Below are 26962 nucleotides of genomic sequence, written 5' to 3'. Positions count from 1 at the left end.
TTGGAATTGTTATGGTATAATCCATTGAGCCATTACAAACCAAAATGGAAATAAATGCTTTAAATGGATTCTCTGTGACAGACCTCCCTCTTAAAATGAGTGTCTGCACGCCTCTGCAAAGACCTTTGCTTATAAAGCTTTTACTGTTAACTACTAGCCTGATGGACAATTACAGGCCATAGTAAAAATCTGACCGAAAACGTGAGTCATAGGGTTTCCAAGAGAACCTCTGTATCACCCCGGTATGATATAAGTCTGCCCTGGATCCACACAGATCTCCATCAAATACAAAAGGTGTTTGGAAAGACGGTGCAGTCAGAGAGCGGTCACATGGTTGCTAATGGTGTTTGCTACGGGTGCAGTACTTAGTTTAGACAGTTTTTGGTTTAGACTAGTCATTGGTTAGACCAGTCATTAGTCCTACAACTACAACCTATCTCAAACCCTCACCCCAAACCTAACCTCCCACGGGGCAGCACACCTAAACCTGACCTTAACCATGTCTAACCAATGACTAGTCTAAACTAAGTATGCACCCCGTTTACTATACACAGCTACTGTGTCTAAGGCAGCGGTCGTCGAACGGTTTGCGGAGCGGTCTTGATATCGGAAGGTTGCTAGTTCGTATCCCCGGACCTGCACGTTAAAATTACCCCTGCTGAAGTGCCCTTGGACAAGGCATTGAACCCCTACCATGAAATGTTCTATGAGCAGGGCCTGGCTGTAAAAAAAGTTATTGAGCTTAGTCAAGTTACCCTGGGTAAACATAGTACCTTTCCTTTCCTTTCCTTGTCTGAAAGTTCAGCAGGCTGACCTGCAAAATGAGGATTGATCACCTCAATAAAAATAAATAATAATAAAACGTGATTTTTATAGCACCTTCCATGACATGAAATGCAGCTCGCCTAAAAGTACTTTACAGAGCAATGAAAAAAAAACATAAAAAATAATAGCAGTAATGCAATACAGTGAGGACATGAATAACAACAAAGAATTTAAAAAATCAACATAAAGCAAAAGTGTAGAAGTAGGTCTTGAGCTGTGCTTTAAACATGTCTACAGAGGCTGCCTGTCGAAGGTACAGTGAGAGTTTGTTTCACGCCGCCGGCCCGTAGAAGCAGAAAGCTGCTTCACCATGTTTTTTAGTTGCCATTATTTAGGCACATTGAGCAGGCCAGCAGTGGAGGACCTAGGGGGCGGTTTGGGACATATCTAGGTAGGCAGTCATGTAGCATTGAGAGCTATATGAACAAGTAAAATATATATATATTATTTTTTTTACAGTGCATTGAAATAGTCAAGCCGAGTCAAGGCGTGGATCAACGTTTTTGCCGATAGACCGATAGGCTTCGATACGTGGAGAGGCCCAATAAACCAGGATTGGGTGTGAAATCCTTTCTCCTACCCCCTACAATACGACAAAAGTGATGATAACCAGCAGATGAGATGAGTTAATGACTGGTGGTGGTGAAAGTGCTTACTTACCGACTCACACTCCCTTAGCTTCTTCTGAGCACTGTCAAAGTCAAAGTTCACGTACAGGCACTCCACAAACTCTGTAATTGGGTCTTTGTAGGTGTAAGACTCCTGCAAACAAAACAATATGAGAAATGTATTAGGTATGCATGTGTGAGGTTTTTTTTAGGTGTTGGGCACCAAAATTCAGTTCCAAGTTAGAACTGAATTCAAAATGTATTCATGAAAACAAAAAAGGTATCCAGAAAAGATAATCAATTTACGGTTCTGCTTATCGGTGGTAATATTAACCTTTCATTATTGCAAATAAATGTTAACATAGTTGCAAGGACATGTATAGCTTAGTATGACTCCATCTCTGGTACTACTAATATACGCAGCAGTTTTGGATTATTGCGAACGCAGTGATTGCGAACGCAGTGAGCACTAACTATGAGACCTAGCAGATCATGTCTGTCTGTCTGTCTGTCTGTCTGTGTGTCTGTCTGTCCCGCTGTTACGTCACCATGACTCAGCCATAACCATATAAGGAGTCCCCAAAGCAGCTATACGTCCAAAACCCAAATATGTACGAGCTGCGTTCGCTTCCCGCGTTTGCGCGTCTTACTTGTTAATAGTAATACTGTTTATTTCAGATTCAGAATGATATTTTCCATATCTAATATTTTCAACATTTTAGAACCTAAACGAGCAAAACTCTTGCACACCTAGTTGACAGGTGTGTCAGAGAAGACCACGGGTCGACCAGTGTAGAAGCAATACTCCTGCACATGATATAAAATATAAAATGATAAATACAATTATCATTTTTAAATACTTCTAATTGGAATAAAAACGTTTCAGTCGGTAGTTCTTCAGACTCATCAGGTTGTCAAGTCATTGACAGCCATTGGCGAATGTCAATCCAACGTATATTGGTGTCTTCAGTGTTTACGATAGAGGGCGCTCTTACGCAACATGTCAACCCACGAACCCAGAACCTCCAAAGAAGACTACATCTGGAAATAACGCGACATACCAAAGCCTAAAGCGTTTGTGCTTCTGTGGCCAACGCGGAAGTGCCGCCTAAAGTATAGGTTTTGACCACGACCATGGCGCACCATCTCAAGCGAACTTGAGCCACGAGAGGCACCGCCAAGCGAGCTAAAGCGAGGTAGTCGCTGTGCCGAACGTTGCGAAGTTCGCCTGAGCCGACCGGGTGAGTGTTTGCCCAAACTGCCACTCAAAGTGGCTACTGGCCAATCACAGTGTGTCCTTGCACAAGCGGTATGGGCTTTGGGATTTTTTGCTAAATGAACACCACACGTTACAAGAACTTGAGTAAAAACACACACTAAAAACTCTCATAAGCAGTTCCAAGCCTCGCTGGAGGACGAGTCCCAAAAGGACTTAGGGCCTTAACACGGAGCACCGAGCACATGTTTTAGTGATTACCCAGAACCCACCGAGACGGCGCTTATTTGGATTTCAGAGCCATTGATGTCTGAAGAAGCTACTGTCATTGGTGGGGAAAGCATCGGATACACTACAATCAGACAGTGCACTGCCATTCATCAAACCTAATGGGTTCAAGACCTCTCCAGCTGGGGCGCCAACTCATTCTACTCTGAAAAGGGAAGTACCACAAAGGCTATTGGCCATATTCACACGGTGGCCATTTTGCTCTTCATACTCATAAGCCTGCACGCAGACTTACTTATTTATTTTATTTACTTATTTAGCATGCACGCAAAGTTAGATGTAAAAGCAAAATGGCCACTGTGTCGATGTGGTATACAGTACATCGTCAGTTAGTTACACACTCATTGATGCCTGCCTGAACGTATTCCCAGACCAGTAAGTAATGAACCCTTAACGATCTGTACTTTTAATATAACATAAGGGTGTAAAGGGGAGAGTTTTAAATCAAATCAAATACGCGGACGACACAACAGTGATGGGCCTGAACGAGACGGTTCGGACGCTGACACGGTGGTGCCACGAGAACAGCCTGGCTCTAAACGTCAGCAAAACCAAGGACTTCAGGAGGCCAGAGAGAGAGAGAGAGCACACACCCATTATCATCAATGGTGCTGCAGTGGAGCAGGTCAACAACTTCAAGTTCCTCGGGATACACATCTCGAGGGACCTGATTCTGAAGTGGGCCACACACACAACCAAAGTGGTGAAAAAAGCCCAACAACAGCTCCACTGCCCCCGCATCCTCAGAGCATTCTATAAGAGCACCATCGAGAGTGTTCTGACGAGCGGTACCACTGCCTGGTTCGGGAACGGCGCCGCTGCAGAACGGAAAGCACTGCAGAGAGTAGTGCGAACAGCACAGTGCACCGTGGGAGGGGAGCTTTCCACACTCCAGGAAACACACGAGAGACGTTGTGTGGCTATAAGGCTGAAAACATTATCAGGGACAGCCATCACCCCAGCCATACATAGTCTGTTCAAGCCACTTCTGCGCCCACGGCCGGGCAAACGCTGCATCAAGAGCAGCACCTCCAGACTCTTGAACAGTTTCTACTTGTCAACAATTAGACTGCTGAACAAGAACTAGGACTGGTGACGCCGCACAGACTGAACTGAATTGGTCTCCTTTTAGTAGAGACTACTTTATATATACACATAGGCTACATCACTATTATTTATTTATTTGTATATGCATACATATTGTACCATGTAGATTAGTCATGTACTATGCACTTTATGTCTTTCTTTTAACTGCAATAATGAGCCTGCACAAACAAGAATTTCACCCATGTTACTTGTAATGTGATAATAAAGTTTGATTCCGATTCCGATTTTACCTGCTGTATGACCTTGACCAGATCTTTCAGAACCTGCCGGCGCTTGCGGACATCCTTGTTTGTGATGACTGCCGTGGTGAGGTAACGCAAGATGTGGGGGCACATGGTCTGGATGGCGTTGAGGTATCTGGAGCAAGAGAATTAAAGGTCAACATCACTCACCAAACCAGAGTTAAGGAGGAATGTGATCTTTAGAGGGACACACAATGGGACATTTTGGCCGCTTGCGAGGCTCGTGGCATTTAGGATGGAGAAGTAGCCTTTTCTAGCTAAACAGATAAGAGTCCTACCGGGGCAGTCTGTGTGGGGATGCGGGTCCCGGCTTTAAGCCTTCTCTTTCATTAGTGTCCTGTGCGGGGGAGGGAGGGAGGTAGTAGATACAGATCACTGAGCAGCAGGGACCTGCCCAGTAGCTGAAACCCTATCCATCAAGGCCTTGTGTTTCAACCACAGGTCAACTGGCTGAGGGCTGAGCACGAGAGAGTAGGCCTTGTTAAGAGGCTGATTCTAACCCCAGACAACATTTGGACTCTTGAGACAGCGTTTCTGTAAAAAAACAAAAAACACGTAGGGCCTACGCATGCACAACGCCTGCCATGTCAAGATGCACGAGCAATCTGCATCCATTATATCGGGACCGCTCCTTATCCTTATCCATGCATCTATATTTGAACTTCGCCCTCCACTCAACCCCTTCTGGCCAAATTAAATGTGAACAGAGGAAGTGGAGTTTTTCCCCCTACCGCAGAGAGTGGGCCCCGTTCAGCGCTCCAATAGATTTGGCCAGAGGAACAGAGGGGGAGAAGGAGACAGAACGAGAGGGAGAGCATCGAGCTCCGGTTTAATTAGCTGAAACAATTAAAGGGACAAGTGGCCTGTGGCAGTTATGATGTTGCGTCTAAAAACAGCAGCGGGGCTGTGCAGGCCAGGCGATCGTCAGCCCGGCTTAGAGAAGCCCATCTCCTCTCCCTTTGTAGTTGCTTGACTCCGTGGCCGACCGCAACACTCTCGTGCTGTGTTCCTGATTAGCTTACACCTACTCTCTCTCCAGGGGGGCTCCGATAGCGAGCGATCCTAGCATGAGTCACTGTGCCATATCTGGGATTTGTGAGGGGATTGGGGAAAGAAAAGAGCGCTAACATTCACCCGACCCCACTTATGGGATTTAATCATTTTGAAGTTTGGGGCAACGACACTGCTTACCAGCGACTGAAGACGCTTCTGCGCCATGCAGCCGAGGAGCCGTGGAGAGTTCAAATTTCCCCTGTTCAAAACATTTTCAACACAACGAGGGACAGGGCTATATCAGCGGCGGGATGGATGGGGAGAGAGTCATGGTGGTGCTGATGGGGGAGGGCTATGAGAAAGCAGGCAAGAGAGAGACAGGGGAAAAAAGTTCCAATTTCATGGCCCATCTGGAGAAGACAATGATGTAGAACGAGTGATACAGACAATCAAGTGAGTGCTCGTATTGCATTACCACAGTATTATTTGTCCAGTTTGCACCTGCATCACAGTTGTTGTTGGGCATCGTTCCCTTCTTACACGAATGCCCTTGAACTCGGTGCGGGTTGCCATTAGTACACAAACAACACTTTGGAACAACATCTGCTGACTCCAGAGGTAAGGGAGGTCAAATGTGGAGCTGAAGGCCAGCCACTGGTCACCCACTGCAGCCAAAGGAAGTAATGGTCAAGCGATGGGGGACAAATGCCAAGCCTCAGTGGGGAAACATGAGGTTTCTCGACTGTGAGACTGCACAGTGTACAAAACTGCCTCCGTTTGTGCACACAGATGGGCTGCTGGAGGAGAGCCTTTTCATGACTAATTATTGGGCAGCCATCCTTAATCATCCACAATAAAATTAAAAACCAAAGCAAAATTCAAAAACCCAGGCAGGCCCAATGTGCTGTGTTGTGGTGGCCTGTCATTCTGTCTGTGGAGCGCAATCATCTGTTCAATTACAGAAACCTACAATCAGAGCAGGGGGAGGAGGGGAGAAAAAACATCAAAATAGGTGGTGTGTAAATTTTAACACACTGTATCAAGTTTCCGCTCTGCTGTACACATGGCATTCTTCTCAACTTGGAGAGTAAACAGACCACACAAAAACACACTGACTGTAACCACTTTAAAAATACCAGCCGGGTTCATGAAGAAGCCCCCTCCCCCAAACAACGTTATAATAGCAAATGGTTTTCTCGAAATTGAGTTACTCTAATAAAATATGTCCAACTTTTCCCTCCAGATCTCACAGAATGGAGGGGAAAGTCTGCCAGCCGGGCTTGCTCTATGCCCATTCGGGTCCACCTTACTGGGCCAAAACCCCCCAGGAGCCAAGGTTCAGCTAAGGTGCAGCTCTTTGTTTTCCATTTCTCTTGTGGGTTATTTGTCCTTTGATGGTGCTGGGAGAGTCCAATGGGCCTGCCGATGTTCAGGAGTACTCTTGGATGACCCAAGTATACACAGTAAGAGTAGGGGTGGATACGGATACGGTATGCCATACCTGGAAATCGGTACGGTACCTCTTTCGGTATAGTTTTCGGTACTTTTTATTTCACCATTATTATTGACCTTTTTCCGTATTTTAAAATATTTTGTGCCAGAGACCCCCCCCCCCATACAAGAAATATTCAAAATGTGTCATATTTTGTCAAGATCTGTTTTGAAAATAGCACATCTGTATTTGTACTGTCCATCTGCCATTTTCAAATAGCCAATGTATAGAGTTGAAGTGGTTAAAGTGATGTTGATGCTGTATTAAAACACTTCTTCTGATGCTGCCAGAGTTTGTCAAAATAAAGGCACTAGGAGTGCCAAGCAGAAGGGCAGATTTTACTCATTTCCCCGACAAAAACAGGGAGGTATAATCTTCCATTACTACCTCGTGCTGTGAAGTCTCATCTCTCTTGAGAAGCATTAATATTCCAAACAAGATGCTTGGCTAAGTCAGAAATTAGGACAGAACATTGCTGTTCTGATCAAAACCGTTGACAGCGATGTAGATTCAGAGATAATCGATAGTTTAGTCGGCTCGTAAACAAGGAAGTGAATGGCTGTGCGCATGGTCGCATGCAGCGCAAAACGTGTCCAGGAGCGCTGCACAAGGCGTTGCCTAGCAACGGGAGCTGTCAAAAAATGGATTACAGCGATCCTGTGTTATATCATTAAAAATGACGCCCATACACGTCCTTGAGCACCCCGTGGTTTTTATTGAGAGGACGTGTATACAAAGGGTGGCAACACATTTAGCTGGGGACCCCCCCCTCAAGGACCCCACTTTGAGAACCATTGGTGTACTCTAAGATTAAAAGGTTTGTTTCAACCGATCAATTACGCTTCCCAGGTGGTCGGAACTACAGACACATGTACCGATACATCCCTTGTTTGATTCATACAGAAAAGGGATTTTTCAGCGCTTTCACATTCAACACGGAGTGAGACTGCTGCTCTGCTCTGCACAGCAAGTGGAGGGGGGGGGGGGGGGGATCAGTGACCACACAGACGAGGCTAGTGTGAGAGTAGATCGGATCATAATAAACATTTAATCCTCCGAAGTTGTCGGCTATTTTTACATAACGTAACAAGTATACTAACGCGGTCATTAAAATGTCAGACTGTCAGCCAAACTGTAACGGATGCAACCGACCAAGGATGTGGTCACCGACGTGATTGGGTCGGTACCCAATCACGTATCGAATTCGGTACTCAACCCTAAGTAAGAGTGTACAAATGGAACCGTAAGGGTCCATTTTGGTTCCATTTGTACATATATAAGCAGTTTGAATTTCTGGGCAAATGGACAAAAATTACATTTGGTCAGGTCTTGGAAATAGTGCTTTATGAAATATGTGTGTAGACTTCATGCTTACTGAGGCTGATACAGGAAGAGTTCGACAATATTGTCTCTGCCTTTGGGATGGTTGAAGAAGACAAACAGTGACCAATGGATGAGCCATGTCCTCTGTTGGAGACACTGAAGAGGGGAGCTTACAGACTGAAATGGAGAGAAGCAGAAGGAAAGGAAGGAGACAGCCAGAAAGAGTTAATAAAACATTAAGGGCTCCAATTTCGTCCCAGACTTTACCCGCAGCGCGGCCCGCAATTCAGCCGCTGCCCGAACATTACGAATATAGGAGCTTTCTCTGTCCCTTAAGGTATTTCCGTCGCGCGTCACCCGCTATCTTTTTTGCCGACACCGGTATTTGCGCCTAGAGGTGTGGTCATGGGCGTGCTGGCACGCTTTCCCCTAAATTGCTATTTTGGTCAAACACATTTGGGAAAGCGATTAAACACGATTAAAGTGCGATTAAAAGCACCCGTAAACCGTATGCCAAATTAGTTTGGTAAAGAGCGGTGCGCTAATGGAGATGTCCGCGTAGTGCAGGGCAGGCTGCGTCATCTCTCCTTATTCTCCTATATGCATCTCTTTGTACTTTTCCTATAATCAGCAGAAGTGAGTACCTGCCACTTCCTTGTGTCCATTGTGTTTATATAACTGTATAGTCAAAGAAGTTATTTGTGCCAGGCGTGCGTGATTCCATTTGCTCATTCAGTTCATCACCCCATAGCAACAAATGGGGTTTAATCGATGTCTAAATCCGAACTTTCCTTTTCGCTTCATACCGTTCCTCTATATACTAAATGAAAGCCCTAATTTCCTAGTTTACATAGAACTTTTAAAGATGAGCGACATTTGAGCGAGTTGTGATTCAATGAAAAGACGAGTGTTCTTGGCTCTGTGCGGGGTGGAGAAAAAGAAAAACGGCACGAGGGGGGAGGGGGGTGCAGCACAAGTGAGACTTCAAGGCAGCAACGGGCTGAGGCTATGAAGCAATATAGCACTAACGGGCAACACATAAGGGATCTCTTAAAGGCCATGGCACGTGGACTGGTGATTGGTTAAATTTGGTTTAATTATTTTAACGCCCAAACCGCACCTATGCATAATATAACGGGTAACGGAGGTGTTTAAGGGATTTAGACAGGTAACCAAAATACCAACTTTAGTGGGGGTACACCCTTTCCCCACTCCTAAATCCCCAAACAGTGGCTTTAGAAAGATGAGCCAAAAATGGAGCCCTAAGGGTCTAAGTATAATACACTCAGTACACACACTTTGGTATCATTAGCACAAGCACACTGTTTACCTCTCGCCAGAAGCATTTACATGTCGGGAGCGACGCAGTACATACATAGTCACAAATTACAATCGAAATTTGTATGGCTGAAGATCCACCATGGACAGCTCTGCTGAATTCCGACATACTGTATGGAGGTTTGAAAATCCTGCTCGTAACCGAGGAAAACAGAGATCAGATTTAACGTCCCATAGCTGGTGACGGAGGCGTTGCCATAGCAACCGGATCAATGTTAAATGCTGCCGTGGGGCTCAACCATTATATACACGGCGTATACGTCTGTATACTGTATATACGGACCTAGCAAATAACGTCCTCTAGTGGCGGGGTACGTATATATATATACAGTACGGATCTGGGAGAAAAATAATAAAGGTGGGGATATATAGGAAAGGCCATGGGATCTCTCTCAAATTATTATGATTCATCCTCCAGGGGAGCATGAATACAATCTACAACGTTCAGGGTAATCTGCTCATTAGATTTTGAGCAACTGTGTGGAAAAAGTGGAAATTTTGGCCTAAAGGCTGAGCTAGAGGAAATGCCATGGGATCAGTAGGTTCTTCCTTTGGGAAGCATGGACATGCAAATTCCCTGGCAACCCATCCAGAATTACTCTAAATATCTTGTTTGGGAACAAAGAGTTGGATGGAGGGATGGAAGGAAGGACATTGATATAATTTGAGCCTGCCACCAGTCGGGGCTGAAAATCTAAAATAGTTATTACGTAGTCAGATCGGTGCTTGTGCTTTAGGCGGAATGTGGTAAAAAAAAGAACAAACACAAAAAACACAGGGCAGCTGCACTGAAAAGTAAAGCGGTCAATATGTAGACTCTATGTAAGGCAATCTAAATGAGCTATCAAATTCTGAGAGGTGGGGCATTTACGTTGTTATCGATAGTCTCTCTCAGGCGAGTGAGGTCTTCCATGGCAGCGTCCCAGTTCTGCATCAGGATCTCAGAGGCCAGCTTGCCCCACAGAGAGCTCAGGGCATTCCTGTCCGTGGCCGGGACCTGCATGGGGGACAGAGACGGACAGCATGGTAACAATGGTTAACCCATTTTGACCTGAGATCAGATTCTAAAAATGTCTTCTACATCCTGACAGTTTTCTGAAAAAGCTATGTTTCTATGTCAGTCGTTCTGCTATTTTTCAATAGCTAAAGCATAACATAATGCCAAAAGGGGTTCCCACCCATAATTGGGTTAAAACCTGTTAAAAATAAACAGCAGGTAGAACCATAAAGTAATAAAAGGATAAGAGACCGAACCGATATATATCGATATTAATCCCGACGATATGAATCGATTCATTGAAATAAAAAAATCGATTTTCAAGGGGGGCTAGTGTGTGATGTGAAATGTGAGCTTTAGTCATATTCCATCATATTCAAGTGCTTTTGGAGAGAAATGATAGTCACTTTCAGTAGTAGAGCACTGTAGAGGGGAGCTGTGTGTGTCTGTGACTGTGCCCAGGTGATGATGGTCGTTGATGCTCATCAAGGGAGGCAATTATGTTTCTCCACTGTCAAAAGTAATGCTACTTCTTTTGCAATGTAGTTAAATAAAAAATCTCAGGGGGGAAGATAAATTATATAAAATTAAAGAAAAACGGTAATTATTCTTTAAAATATATATTTTTTTTAATATCGTGAAAAATCTTATCGTGAACCTCATATTGTGATATGAATCGTATCGTGAGTTGAGTGAATCGTTACATGCCTAGTAGGTAGTAGCAGCTTCAACGTCGGATAGCCTTACTGGGGGCTTATAGGCAGAACACATGAAACAACATTTTTCCACATTACTTGGCAGACCAGAACCCTGATTAAAAGTTTCTTCTTCAAGTGGGCTGACTGAGAGTGTTCAATAACATCTGCATCCTTGGACAGTGAGCGCAGGCTGTTTGCTACCACTTGCTTGGCTTCCGTGGCACTGCCGTTTGGTGCAGTCACTTTTCTTATTTATACTAGATAAATGAATTAAATTATGTCATCCGGGGGGAATGGGGCATGACAGAAAAAGAGAAATGGATCATGAAAGACTGTTTAGCTTTTTATTAAAAACCTAATTTGCTGTACTTTGAGATACAACAACCACTGCATTGCAGATGGCCATGCTGAACGGTACTTTCAGATCACCACAGTAAATGGAGCCATATTTGAAGCATGTGTGTAACTGCTTTCTATACAATTAGACAGCTGAAATATTAGGTCGGTGCCTTGTTTACTTAAGGAAGCCAATTCTAAAAATGTGCAAATGGGAACATTTGATTAACCTTTTATTTCACAGGCAATTTGTCCTTTTTTCAAGTGGATTAACGATCATTTAACCCAACTCGAGCCAGGTCAAGCTGCCCATTTGGTCACGAACACTTTTCAGCAAGCTTCAGGGTTCAAATGTTATTGAGACAGGGTCATGAGGCCAAGGGTCGGGCTGTCTGTGACATTGTAATACCACACTAGTGCACGGGGTCAGATATACCCTCTAATCAGTATAAAAGAGCTGTGTAGACTGGTCTGTGTTTAGATGTGTATCACTGTTGTGGCCAGCCACGCCTCTAGATTAAACCTTTGGTTTCTCCTAGCCGCCATACCTGGGAAAAAAAACTAAATTGAAATTGTTTCATCAACTGCAATTAAGTGAAAAATGAGCTACGCTACCAATCTGGAAGAACAACAATCAAGCTGAAGGGTATGGATGGGGAGAGCAGGGCAGGCAGGCACACCTAGCATCTCAAGGGGATGGGTGGTGTGTGTGTGTGTGTGTGTGTGTGTGTGTGTGTGTGTGGGGGGGGGGGGGGGGGGGGGGGGGGGTTGGCATCCCCTGTTCCTTTGACTTTGCATTGACCTCAGGACAAATCCCTTGTGAAAACACTCTGGCCTCTCTGAGGGGTCTATAATGAAGTGTACCACTGCTGCTGCTACTACTACGGGTTTGGGAAACACATGTCTGGGGGCTTTGATCAACGAGGCTAGAAGGGGAGAGGGAGGTAAGAGACCGACTCAGAGACTGACTCACAGAGAGAGAGAGAGAGAGTCAGAGCAAGGAATAGACAGATAGAGGTGGAGGCTATTCAGTACGGCCAGGTTTTTGAGCGGCTATGCACAGCTTTGTTTGTCTGTATGAGCACGGAATGTGATGTATGATAAGTATGATGATGACAAGATGATAAGTTATCTTCACACGGATTAGATTTTTAAAATAACTTAATAACTTACTGTCTGCGCTTTCTGTAAGCAATATCTTACACAATTTACCTGCTTGATCATGGGGGGGGAAATAAATCGTTTGCTGGCTGTCAATTCATTAATTAATTAAAGGTCGCCCTCACTAACCAAAGATGACCAAAGCCTATTTAAAGGAGCAAGTGATATGGGTGATTTGGAAAACTCCCCGGTCTGCCCCGGTAACAAGATGCGCACATGCACGCAATACAGTGGGGGGACACGCAACAGGCCAACAGCACGCACACCAAGGCTCGCCCGAAACATACAGTACGTTTTTTGACCCCAGGGGTTACATGGTGACAGGGAGGAACTCCTTATATGGTCAGCACACTCTATAGTAAGGATGATTATCACAACAAAACAAAAAAAGTGATATTTGAATGAAGTGAAATCACTGAATATACCTTTAAAAAAAGAAATAGCCTGATACAGTATAATGTAAGAGAACGTCAATTGAGGTTTTCTTTCAAATAAAATTCTATATGCTGAAGTAAATAAAGTAATTTAAACCAGCCCTAGAAACTTTCAAACAATTTCCAAATAACATGGTGATTGTAATAATCTCCAATCACTACCCCTGTGGAATTATGTTACAAAAGTCTCAAGACAACTCTTATTATGATAACATAATTAGGTTGAAATATGAACTGACCCCAACAACCTCTGCACGGATATTCTCCCTCACAAAAGGTCGTAGGCTACCATTTCTGATTATAATAAAAGGCTTAAAACAAACACAGAAAATAATCAGGTAATCAAACTCAGGTTGAGAAATTCCTCTGAACTTGGGCATGGCAATCATTGCATAGTGGACGGGCCCGGGCTACACCCTCAGGCTTCATGGGAAACTCTGGCCAACAGTAGCCCATGATAACACCAAACACCAGACGCAGTGACATGAGTCAAGCAGGAAGTCAGGGCGGGTGTCTGGTGTGCGGCCAGAGAAACCTAGACGCAAACCACACACCCCCTTTCTCCATCGGACAGCCAGTGGAGTGGACTGTGAGACATGACAGATCCACAAGTAGGGGAAACACCAAAAAAAGATCAGGTTTCCGTTGGAATCCCAGTAATTGTTGAAAGAGGAGTATTAGAGTATACTCTTTTTTTCCCCTCCTCAGTCACTAGGGTAATGTAGACTCAGATATGTGAATGAACTACAGTTGGTTATAGGACAGGATGGCAGGTAGGAGGGGGGAAAATTAAGACATACAAGGTTTTCCGCTGACAATCGTCACAGTCACACGTTTAGATCACATGACCGGAAGAAAACTCGCTTCTCAGGGCTGCTGGGTAATTGAGTGCCAATGCAATCCTATGGAGAATCATGGCAGCGTCCAGGTGGCTCCGTTCTTCTTCCTCGTTTACGATCATCGCGATGGTGGAATATTTTTGGACCTTATGACAAACGATCGCACTATTTTAATTAATTTATCGGAAATGATCGCAGAAATCGCCTTTTCACACCTGTTTTCTAATGGCGCTCGGCACCGAAATCGCCCTTTCACGCTGATCTTATGCCAGCTGGTCTTATGCCAGCTGGTCTTATGCCGTCTATGGGGACGCAGATTCTTAGAACGCTAATATCTCTGACTGATTTGCGGCTCCTCACTCTAAACGTTATGATCTTAGCTTACAAAAAGCATGTTTTGGGTGGAATAAATGACAATCGTGGGACATGTTACATAGCGGATTTACTTCCTGACTTTCAGCGTCCGGCTTTCAAACTAATGGTGCTCGCCGTTGAAACTGCATGTGGCGCTGGCGCCGAATGAGTGGCAGAAGGCAGACTTTCGTGAAATGGAGCTACGTTCACGAAAACTTTGGCGATAAATGTGTTAACAGGAAAATCACTGACAAGAATTCCAGTGGCTGTACAATCCACCAGCACAGGAGAACACCCAGGGATGTACTTGTCCAGTCCACACAGTCAGAAAAACTGAGGCCTTTGATCATGGAACACACCTTGAGACTGTTCTGGCTAACGTTTTAAATACAGAACAGAAGTCATAATAAAGATGATTACTGTAGCCGTGGGAGAAGAAATTGGCAGCAGCATTGCCAATAGAAAAGGTCAATGTTTCATCTCTCCAAGTGTTTTGTTTTGTTTGTTTTTTTCTCCCCCTCTCTTGGAAGTTCCTGACTGCTACGTTTGGCTGACCTCCAGGTCATTATGGCAGCTTTCTACACACACTGCTCGGCATTCACTGGTGGCCACGCTAGAAAAGTTTCAATACCTGGGTTTTTCCAGCAGTTACCTTGAGTTTCCATTGGTTTGCGAAATGGGCACATTTTCGCTGACTGACCAGCAACAATAAATTTACTGTGCTGCGGATCTGTCGGGACACTCAATCTTTATTCTCAACATCCAATCCCTGCATTAAGCGATGATATGAATAACTTGCTCTTTTCGCGCTAGGCCACACTGTAACAGGACCTGAGGCCTGGATTTTGCAAGGCTGGCTTCCTTCATTTAATTGACTGGGTTTCCCACGTTAAATGACTTACGGAGCCTCACCTCCCATAAGGGGGAGGAAGATGGGGGGCCTTATGTGGATGGGAGGTCCACAGAAACACAGAAAAGAGATGAGGGGAGAGCAGTATAAAGGCTGCCACTGATGAAATCCATTTCCCCCCAAACACACACTCTCTCTTTCTAAAAAGCCTCTTGCATTGTCAACCGTAAGCAACAGATATCTAGTTACAGAGCCTGTTCTGGCTGGAACATAAAATGAAGGGTCTAATGATTTGAGGGGCAAACGAAAAGGGAGGGGGAGGGGGAAGAAAAGGCATTGCTGGACCCAGAACATCATAACTCAATTAGAGCAATTTTGGTGAATTTACTATTTAGACAGAATTGCAGAGTCATAAACAACTGTTGTTGGGATGTGGGGGCATGCTTCCTTTCTTTTTAATTTTTTTGTTTCTTTGTTTTTCATTTCTAACTCATCTCGTCTCTGGGATGAGCCTTTCTTTCTGTAGAGGCGAGTAACATCACTGAGACAAGCCATCAAATGAAGTACCCAACTGCTTTGGGTTAAGAGCCTTGTTTATAGCAGAGAGGGCTCATCATGGTTCAGAGTCCCTGCCAAACCTTTCAGTAGAGGACACTCCAGCACCATCAGTGTGCATGACTCGCCAGAGTCACTGACATCCACTAGACAAGAGGCAGTACAGTCGAGTATCAAATGCCAATTAGAATCGGAACAGAAGATGGATGGTCTTGATATATATCTTTTTTTCACTAACGAATGGACAAAATGTTGATTCGATTCTTGCCCATTCTTTCAGGATTGGCTTTGGCGCAGGCCCTTATACTTCACCACAAAGCTCAGTGCAGAACCGTGCAGAACCAAGGACAAACAAAAACAATAAGACAAGTGAGTGACACTTGGAAACCACTGGCTGGGTAGCCTGGTTAGAACCAGGCCGGTCAATACAGGACATACTGTACATGCTGTTGGGATGAACTTGTTAACACTGGCTACTATATGACACTGCAGCAGGAGCTGAGTCCCTGCTTCCAGAAGGAATATAAAAGGGTGAAATTGCACAAAATGAATACCCATAAACCCCTATTCTGGGGCATTTCAAATATATATATTTGCATATCTACTAGCTCAGGGGTTTTCAACCGGTGGTCTGCGGCGGAGGTATTGCAGGTGGTCCCTGGCCATGCATTTAAAAAAAAAGACTTTTACTTTACTTTTAATAACTTACAGGAGTTCTTACTGTATGGTGTGTGAGCTTAACATAATCACAGTAATCCTTAATCATATTCCATCATATTCAAACAAAATCACTGTATTTTATTAGATATTATATTGATATTATAGCTATTTTCTCCAGCTCCCTGTGGTGCATGAACCCCCCACCACTATTGTGTGGGGTCCATCATAGACCCGCCACGCACAATAGTGGTGGTCCCCAGGTTGCTCTTAGTCAGGATGGTGGTCCCTGGGTCAAAATCTGTTGAAAACCCCTGTACTAGCTCAACAGGTCACAGAATGTCACAACGCATTACAAGCTTGTAAATAGGCTATTTTTGGCAAAAGACATTTGGTGTAGAAGGAAATACTTGCAGACCTAGTACAGAGCCCTAGGCCGGGGACCGCAGCTAACCAAGTACTAGGGTCTAAGTGGGAGTGACACAAAAAAGCAAACAAAACCAGGACTCACCAGTCCCCAAGAAACTAACAAAGACATCTGTAACATTGTGGTGGAAACTTCTGTGGAGCAAAGAGGTCACAGGCTGACCATTCCCAAGACTTGGGGCTAGCTAATGTTACAAGTTACAACACTCCATTGTGACCCAAACTCCCCTCTCCCCTCACTCAGTTTGCGACCAAGGTCCCCGAAGGGCTTTGCCGCCCTCTGAGTAGGTACGGCTCCCTCAGAATGCTGCTGCACCTCGCCTGTTCACTGTGTAGTTCATCTTTCACTCAATTCTGAGGGCAGTGGGAGAGACGCCACTAACACCAGAGCCCAGGCAATGAGTCCTTTGTTTATAGAGGAAATAAGAAGTACGCATGTGTAACGAAGATACTGCCAGTACTCTCTGTGAACTGTAATTATCTTCCCCCGCAAAACCTACTTTGGTATTATCTGATTTCCAAAATATTTCAACTGTTGGAAATTATTTAATCTAGCCTCTGTGCATACCTCTGACTTTGTCACCCTTTTGTTATTATTTTCACGTTGGTTCACACGCAGAGTGTAGCGTGGGTGGGAAAGAAAAAACAATAGCCTTCAATCAAGTGAATTTGAAATAATTTCCCCCCTTGCAAAATTGCTACAAATTTTCTCGATAACAAGCCGGGACGATAAAGCATAATAGGTTACATGTAGCCCTCTTGAGGTTCACAGGGGATGCTATGCATAACTGAAATACACCAAATCCCAGGAATCACGATCTGGCTACAATGCTCAAATCAATAAGCTCTCGTCTGAGGCCCGCCCAGCGAGAGGACTAAAGACACATTATGAAGTCTGCTGCTGAACACTTGGCCCAGTAAAAGATCCTACTCGAGTCCTTGAACAGCAGCCTTCCCCTAATACAGACGACGTGCAGGGAATTGAAGAGGGAATGACGTAAGCTTTTCACATTCAATTACCGATAAGTGTTCTTTTCCTCCTCTGCGCAAGCGCTGGCCTTTAGAGAAATTAAAGTAATCTGGCAAACACAATAAAAGAAGTGGTGTGCCATTTCAATATTTCATCGTGGGGATGGCTGGGGGGCAGTAGCTCAGAGAGAGAACCGTGCAGTAGCAAAACCACATTGTTAAATGAATGTAAAAAGGCAAGTAGACATCTTGAAGAGGTCTGTAAAGAAAAAAGTGTGCGATAACATTTAACTAGTTAACTTCATATGACCTTCAAATGACAATCCTGTCATTAGCCCATGACTTTGCCCAGTGGGGAGAGACACACGCACAAACACGGCAATTCCACTGACGCACGCACGCACGCACGCACACACACGGCAATTCCACTGATTTGACCGATTTTCACTAAGTTTGCTGACACACCCCACACTACACATGCATGTTGATTTAAGATTTAACTTTTTCTTTCTTTTAGAAAAAGACAGAAAATTTAGTGTGAATGTTTTATTTTTATTTCATTATCAGCAAACAAAGATAAAAGAGTCACTCATGCGCCGAGTGTTTTGCCTGGAAGTGGTCCACAAGGCCACCCCACCACAACACCTGTCAATCTCAAAGACACCTGGCTTATTTTATTTTGAGCGCAATTTTCTTTTTAAATGCACTCTGTCGAGATGCGAACTTGCACCTTGTGCAAGTGTCTAATACAACTGCTGTTCTAAATCCTTTAGACCCGTTATTGACCTTATATATCAAACTTTAAACGTACCATAGTTACGTCACCAAGAATGGTGGTCCCTTATTGGCCGTTGATGGCGACGTCAAATGTAAACAAGAGAGAACACCGACATACAGTACATACATACATACTGTAGTTTGTTACATGCACTCTGCTTGCACGAGTAACAATAATAATACTTTTATAATTGAAGTAAATGGGGCTCTGATCGGGCTGAAACCTCACCCAAAATTGGAGTCATACATCATACTGACACCACAGGCTGTTCCACATTGGAGCCAGTGTTTCCTTTTGGATACCGAGTTCCACATTAGACTTTTCTTTAACATGTAGCTTAACTTCTCGCCAGAAATTACAGATTTCTGGTGATTTGATTAAAAAACATTTCTATCTCTGGGACTCCAATCTTATAAAACCCTAACTCAGAGAGAGTGCAAACTAAGATCTCAGAATTGCAGACCCCTCAAGGACCCCTGGAGGTCCCCAGACCCCACTTTGAGAACCAGTGGTGTGGAGTATCAATGTGGGCGTCTGACAACGGTTGAGAACTCACCAAGACTCGGAAGAAGTAGAGGTATTCAGCAGCTCCAGAATAGTTTCCACACTCATATTGGAACTTGGCATATCGATACAGGGTGTCCAAGTACTCCTGACGGAACTTCAGGGGAAACACAAAACAATGATCAACCATTAACACGTACATTCGACGGACAACAGTTTCTGCCATAAAACATACAAAAGAACAAGCGATAAAACATTTCTTTACAGTATTATCAGATTGAACTTGATGAAGCCCTGCATGGGTGAAACGTTGTTTGGTTAAAATAATAGAAAAGGAGTCTATCATGTGCAGAGTGGACATTCCCTTTTTTTCCACTTGATTATTTTTGGGTCCAACACTGAGTTTAAAGAAACTGTGGGGATGTGCATAAAACCCCTTCTTTCAGTATCAGATTTAACCACTTAACGCCTAGCGTCCTGATTCTGCGCATGTAATAGGCAAACAAATCTATATCTACAAGCTCACCAATGTGTCGCATCGAGTTTTTCAGCCAAAACATTTGGTGTACAGGGATAAAAAGGAGGGGGCCAAGTACAGACCCAGGTCAGTGTAGTATGTAGGGTTTAAGTGGTTATGCCTCATACTGTAAGATGAAAAGAGGACATGGCCAATTTACAAGCTCACATCACGTCACAATGCATTGTGAGCTTGTAGACCTGCTATATTCACAATTTGACAAATTCCCCTATAATGAACCAAAACAGGGATGACAGGTTGGATGTGGTTAAACTGTGACACGGTCAAACAGAGGCTGTTTATAAAAAGAAATGGGCAGTCAAGCACATAAAAACGTCTAGAAAACAAAATACATTCCACTTGTTGTGTGAAAAATACAACATAGTGGTCAGTTCACAACATAGTGGTCATATGAACTGAAGTGTGTCTAACAAGGATATAATTTGGGTTCTACATTATATGCTTATATTTGAACATCCTTCCTGCTGTCCGGCACCTCAGAGCAGTTGTTGTTCTGACGTCAGTGTGAACTGAGGCCATTCAATGCCTCTGACAGACAGACAGCGGGTGCTCCAAGCCTTTCCCACACCCGGCCGAGGGGCCCCGTCGAGCCTGGGCCGTGCCTGAGCCTGAGCCTGGGAGTTGCACTGAGGACAGGGTGCAGGTCAGCGGGATACCGGAGTGGGAGGGGACCGACAGAGGGGAGGGGAAGAAGCCAAACAACGTGCCAAATATAGAACCTCCGGCATTCTTGCGGCTACATCCACGAGTCCCGAACCGTTCCGTTTATTCTTAACAATTCACCACAGAATGTAAATGTCCACAGAATTTTTGCAAGCCATACAAACCCCGAAAATGAGTTAAGGTTTTTGGGAAGTAATTTTGCATCTCCCTTGCTTCAGCTTCCCCTCCCACACTGCACCCCTAAACAGCCATGAGTTCACACAGCAGTCATGGGAAACACAGTAATGAAAACTTACGTTGTGTTTCTCCGCTAGATAATCAAAGAGCGCTCGTCCATCCCTGAAAAAAAAAGAAAGCAAGACAGCGCCGTGGTTAGAAGCCATTTAACAGGAGTCGCCAGTTGGCTGACATCCCTTTCTCCGGAGAGTCACTCAGGTGTATTTTTCCATGTCTGGTGTACGTCACAAGCTGTAGGCAAATAAATCCATTTCATTTTTAAATCAGGTTGATGGGCTGTTTGTAACATTTGCTTTGGACATTATACCTCTGTGTCTAACAAATTACAACATCTCATGCAGACATGAACCAAATCAATTCTAAATTCTGTGTACAGATTTTGAGGCTATGGTAAATTATGCCCACATTGTTCCATCCAGTTGTTCTGTTACAGATATAATATTTATATATTTGTATTTCTTTTGAAGTGGCAAAAAGCAGAACTGATCTCAAACAATTCATCTCAAAATGAAAAAAATAAAGTCAATAAACAAGTAATGTTGTATTGCTGGGAAATATCTAGTTCCCCAGTAGACGAAGCAGTGGTTCTGATTTTAAGGTCACATTGACCCTACGTTTGGTACATACAAACACAGTGCCTTAGATGTAACCTACAGCAAATGTGATTATCCTAGTAGAGGTCGGAGATGTGATCCAGACAGGGACTCGCACAGAGAAAAAGGTAAACGGTACATTCTGCATTCATGTTAGAACGCACGGATGGGAAAACCGTGAGGTTCCCCGTTCGATGCCGTGCTCCCCCAAAGTTAGTTTCGAAGCGTCCTTGAGCAAGACACTGAACCCCTAACGGGCTACATGGACACACGCCATTTTGGAAAGAACTTGGGCCCCTTCATAGGTGTTACCGTTGATACTGATGAAAGCTCTGTTACTAATGAAGGCTCTGTTCCATTCTGGTCAAACAGAGTCAGGGTGCTGCTATTGTGAGTGTTGGCTCACTGGAAACACTCTGCTACACCAGTGGGTCTCAAAGTGTCCATGAGTGAGTTCCAAATGTTTCAGAACCACTGCACACTAAATGGAACAGAGCCCTAATTAGTATCATCGGTAACACCTGTGAAGGAAGTAGGGAAGCGGCCCGGAAGTAGGAAGAGTTATTCTGTGTGCATATAGCCCAAGTCCCCAGGGAGGCTCTCCAACGTTGAAGCGCTCGGCCCTACTGGCGAACCAGTGGATTTATGATGAGGAAACCCTGCGCGCACTTCCGCAATTTGGGCACCAAATCGAAAAAATGCGGAAGTATACCATTCTTCCGGGTGCTTCAAAACGCCACTGAGCAACTTCGATCGAAATTAATAGCAGGGGGTGGGGCAGTCCGCCCTTGATCCTTTAGAACTCTATGATATATCCCAGTGCTCCAGATGTGCAGGTTGGTGGCTTGAATGGTTTCCTCCACCATCGATGTATGAATGCGTGTGTGTGAATGGGTGAATGTAATGCACAATCTATGTAAAGCACATAAAAGCGCTATATATTATAAATGCACCACTTGCCATTTATATAAAAAGGCACCATTTAACATTCACACACCAATGGCAGAGGTAACCATGCAAGGCACCAATTAACCTGCTCGTCGGCAACAGTTAGGGGTTAAGTGTCTTGCTCAAGGACAATTCGACACTAACCCAAGGGGAACCTGGGATAAAAGCCACGGCTGCCCCAAAAGGGAGTGCATTTGTGCACATGTATGCACACGAGTGGCACAATCCTTGGTAGGCATCTATCTGCCATCTTCTTGCTACCCCCTGCCTAGAGACTAATGAAAGACAGTATGAGCTCCAAGGTTACCATGGTCCCTGTGGACGGAAATGTTAACCTGCGGTTTCACTGACAAAAACAAATGGAAACTAAATGAAAACTAAGCTACGATGACTAAAACTAAGACTAAATATACTGACAATTTCCGTTGACAAATAAAAACTAGACTAAAATGTTAGGAAGGGACTAGTAGACAAGAGATCCAGTATAAGTCATTTTACACTTGGTTGCATGCTAGATCGGCTATTTTCAGCAAGTGTAAAAACACTCATTACGACGGCATCAAGACCCGCCAAAATACATACATGTCTGGTGGGAACATAGGACCTGATGTATCACTGTATGGCCATTGGCCATACCATCCTATAAGGCAGACCTGGACATTACACGGCCCAGGGGCCAAATACGGCCCTTTGGCTGACTACTTGGAAATGAGAAAATAAAACATACTGCGGTTTATTCACGTACACAATCCGTTTTATGCTGTGAATTGTGTGTGATCGAAAACCTGTTACCCTCTTTGTCACCCCTCAAAAATGTCTGCTGGTGGATGCCGAATGCAGAGGTTTCAACAAAATATGGATTACTAACTAAGTATTTAGTTACTGAAGTCAGAGGTAATAAACATATACTCTTACCAGCTTGTCAAAACAATGCCATTTAATGCTTTTTATATAGAAATAAAATGTATATTATGCAGAATTGAGTTCACAAGTATCCTTTTTTTTAACCACATGAACCCTAGCCTCCCTATTCTGGGTAATAGTGGGTATGTCATAATGGGTTTGCTGAAAGTGAAAATAGCTGATCTACAAACTCACAGCTTGTTGCATCATTGCAACACGTTATAAGCTTTAAGCTTATAGATTACTTATTTTTGGTGGAGAGATATTGTGTAGACTAGGGAAAAAGTCGAGGATAAAGTAAATTAGGGTTTACATGGTTACTGTCATAATGTTATGATCGGCTTTAGGTGAGAGAAAATCTGCTGGTACAACCAGTGACTACCCTATACGTTTGCACTGTATTACTGCCTCTGGTTGCACTAAAACAAGTCAAGGAAACAGAGGCAGTTTGCACAAACATAAACCCCAAAAGTGGTTTTCATTTGCCTCAACAAATCCAAACAAATGAGAACATAGCTTAGAGCCTAATGGTGACTGTAATCCTGCAAGTGTGTCTAATAATGACTGACTGTTTAAAGATTAAGCCATAATGAGATTGACCATGATGATTAGGTTTGGCCTATTACATTTCTGGCTTCAGCTGTCTGAAAAAAGTCTGGTATGAGATAATTGGCAAACTCTGTTGAATAAGAGCTTTAAGTACAACAGGCTTTTCAATACTGTGTTATCGTTTGCATTTCATGGCTGTATTAACTCAAGAAGACAGGACTAATGGATTTAAATATTATCTAAGCACAGTTTTGTCATCTTCAGTACAACATGATCCTCTTGTGTAAATCTAGAAATAATGTTAAAAAATAATCCAATGTATCAAGTTAAGTCAAGTTAAGTCAAGCAGATATGCCACAATAGCTAAATACGTCTTTTGCTTGTCTTTTGGCTTAAGACAGAATTCTTCAGTTTCCCCAGACAACTTTCCCATTGTTTTACAAAAATGTTTTATCAAAAAGAATCTAAGAATAACAAAAGACAGAAACAGCAAAATGATGTCCGTCCAAAAAAGACATTTACCAAAACTGCAAATTGACACAAAAACATACAAATAGCTAAGATCTAAGCACAGCCTTCAACTCTCACATTACCGATCAATTATAACCCCTGTGAAATGTTGGCTTTAATAAACAAATGTCTATATTTCAACAAAAGAAATAACGAGAGAAGACCAAACTGGAAAATGGATAAAAATGAAAAATGCTTTTGATTAACTGCACTCACTCTCGCCAAGAGGCAAAAAGAAAGGATAGACTGAATTGGACCCAAAATATTTTAATCACCGCAGACGACAAAATAGCTTTAATAAAGTTAACCACAGGATCTTGTGTCTGTCTCTGTTCCTCCCTGTGTTTGCTGAGTTTGCTCAACGAGACCCTTAAAAGAATGAGAGAATTCTTTCATTTGATGCATTCCCATTTCTTCAAAAGTTCAAATACAAAATTCCCTCGTGGTGTTGCCGTGCCATCTACTGTATTAAATAACACTTTGTTTTTACTCATCTTGGAATCACAAGAACACGACCACTAATAAATGTCAACCGCGGTCCGCAACCTCACTACATGTCTTGCATAAAACCTCTTTGCGGATATGTTTGGCAAAAAACACACTCTCTGTGCTCTATGTAACTGTGCTTTTGGTTAAGAATTGCAGGGTGAAATCACACTGAACACTGCAGTAGCTCACACAGACTAACCTGGTGGACTGCATCTGCTTAGTGGTCTCCGGGTCCTCAAAAATCTTCACGATGGGTTCCGTCTCTGACTGGAGCTGCTTTAATTGAGCCACTACGGATATCCTCTTCTCCCGCAGAGCTGAATAATGACAGGGGGAGTAGTGTTTCTATACACTGGCACCATAAATCAAGTTCATGATCAATAACGAAAATATATAACCTATAAATAAGCTGTGTATACAACAACAACAAGAAGTTACAATGACACCAGTAACAGTCGTCGCCGTAATATCTTCCATGGAGGTGGTGGTGGTGGTATCGTGTGTGTGTGTGTGTGTGTGTGTGTGTGTGTGTGTGTGTGTGTGTGTGTGTGTGTGTTGTGAGGGGAATCAGAATCAGAGGGGAAAATAGGAGCATAGCCTCGGCAGCTCGCTAATATTACGAGTGTACTTGTGTATAGCAGTAAAGACGGTATGAACAGTCACATACTCTGGGGAATCTCCTTATCGGGGAACAGGTTTTTGTGAACGTCCATTGCGAAGTCCACCATGTTTGTCTCACTGAGGAGTTCCAGCTTTCCATGAAGCAGCTCCTGTTCATCGTAGATCTATAAAGAGAGGCATAACAGAAAGCAAATGAGGATCAGTAAAGGTTTCTAATATAATTGGTGTCGTCCACTCACAGTTAACAGTTTTTGTATTGAGTTGTACTTGAAATGAACTGTAATTGTGCAAACTGTTAATAAATCAATCAAAACCATTTCAATAGCTACCTTAATAGTTTTTTTTTATCATGTTACTAGTTATTATTATCTGTTAACTATCTCTCAGTAAAGTTCAAATTATTGTTATGGACTGCTAATGTCCATCTAGTATTACACCTATCTGAATAACAACACGGAATGTTTGAAGGTTTAATTAATATATTGTTTAGCTGTTAAGATTAGTGAACCTGTCCTGATCAGTTAATGATGCAGCTGATGCATGACAGCTTGTTAGTTAGCTAGCTAGCTTTGTATTAGCCTATTGGGCAACTCGTTGTTGATATTATGTATCAGCGTTAGCAATAGCAACTAGCGAAAGTCAACTAGCAAGTTAATTCTTCGATTATGTAACGGTAATTTATTTCACTGCTTGTAACTGGGAGACACAGACACTATAGTCGACCATGATCATCTATAAATTGTGTCGCGCAGCTTGTCTAAGCGCGGCTATCTACAAGATTCTTAGCTAAGCTTCGATATTAGCAATGCTGTTAGCATAGCAACTGTCGGTATTGCGAATGTTTTAAGACACTGCGTGCTCCACTTGGGCGGGCACGTTACTGTCCTAGGAAACACTAAAGTGCGTAAAGGTAACACTGCCCATGAAACTGTACCCGGGGCATACTCCGTGTACTGAAACGAATGCTGCTCATAATAGTCAGCTAAAAACAGCTCTAGGCTGCACTACTACAACTGCGCACGTGGCGTGTATTTAGAACTTTAAAATGCCACCTACGTTTGTCGAACGTACTATCGTCTGCTTAAGAATAAATCCAACAAACCTCTTTGACAGAAAGAAACTCCAGCAAAGGGAATACAAGATGCCGGTCCAAAAAATGGGCAATTTTGGTAGTGAGATCGTATTCCGCCATCTTTACCGCGAGATAGCATAGGAAGGAAGCGGATGGAGCAGAGCAGCGGTGTCCATAGTGACCGTGACCAACCAATCAGCGACAGCCTCAGCATCCTCCAAGAAGAATCAGAAAGAGGTGCCAAAAGATGCGGATTGTTTCAGGATTGTTATTACAGTGTTCTCAAACAGATATTCACAGCAATATGATATTATTTCAGGACAAAATTACGTCAGAGAGCTACAATTACAGCCTACCAATTCACAGATAAATAATAATATTGATACATTAAAATGGCATGTCGATTTTTATTATGTTATGTTATGTTATCGTCTACTCAGGCTTTAACACCCCAGAAAGTTTAAGTTGCTCCATTCAGTATTTAGATATTTGATATTAATTTTAGCTGCCCCCTTCCAAACCCATGCATTGTATCTTCAAACTCCATTTTAACCATGATAGATTCATCAAAACGCCCAAATTATTTTCTGGTGACTCATACTGCCCTCCTAATATGTGAGGCAAATAATTTATTAAAGAAATCACATCCGTGTGAAGTGAGGGGCGCTCTTATTCATCACACATCATCATACATCATCTTATTCCGGGCAATCACAATTTGCTTCCTCACTATCCTATACATACTGCTCAGCCAATCAAATCATCGCTATGGGGTACACACAAAGTTGGGCATAGGAGGGGCTAGAACAGTAGCAGCAAATGTCCGCTAATATAAATTGATGTACGATG

The 26962-nt window shown here is 43.4% G+C and overlaps 1 protein-coding gene across 1 annotated transcript in view; it reads right to left on the bottom strand.

The window, feature by feature from the left end:
* The window catches only part of eif3ea (eukaryotic translation initiation factor 3, subunit E, a), a 46700-nt gene extending 20417 nt beyond the window's left edge, over positions 1 to 26283 (bottom strand). Inside the window, exons 1-9 of the mRNA XM_080767737.1 lie at positions 26144 to 26283; positions 25088 to 25205; positions 24620 to 24737; positions 20488 to 20530; positions 19043 to 19147; positions 10304 to 10429; positions 8147 to 8271; positions 4275 to 4401; positions 1486 to 1587 (exon numbers count right to left, since the gene is read on the bottom strand). Of these exons, the coding sequence (XP_080623863.1) occupies positions 1486 to 1587; positions 4275 to 4401; positions 8147 to 8271; positions 10304 to 10429; positions 19043 to 19147; positions 20488 to 20530; positions 24620 to 24737; positions 25088 to 25205; positions 26144 to 26233 (954 nt within the window). The 5' untranslated portion in view covers positions 26234 to 26283. The remainder of the gene's footprint in view (positions 1 to 1485; positions 1588 to 4274; positions 4402 to 8146; positions 8272 to 10303; positions 10430 to 19042; positions 19148 to 20487; positions 20531 to 24619; positions 24738 to 25087; positions 25206 to 26143) is intronic.
* Between the last annotated feature and the right edge of the window lie 679 nt (positions 26284 to 26962).

Source organism: Protomyctophum bolini, assembly GCF_963924005.1.
Source record: "Protomyctophum bolini genome assembly, chromosome: 7".
In the NCBI taxonomy this organism is placed as follows: domain Eukaryota; kingdom Metazoa; phylum Chordata; class Actinopteri; order Myctophiformes; family Myctophidae; genus Protomyctophum; species Protomyctophum bolini.
This window is presented reverse-complemented; position numbering and strand designations above follow the sequence as displayed.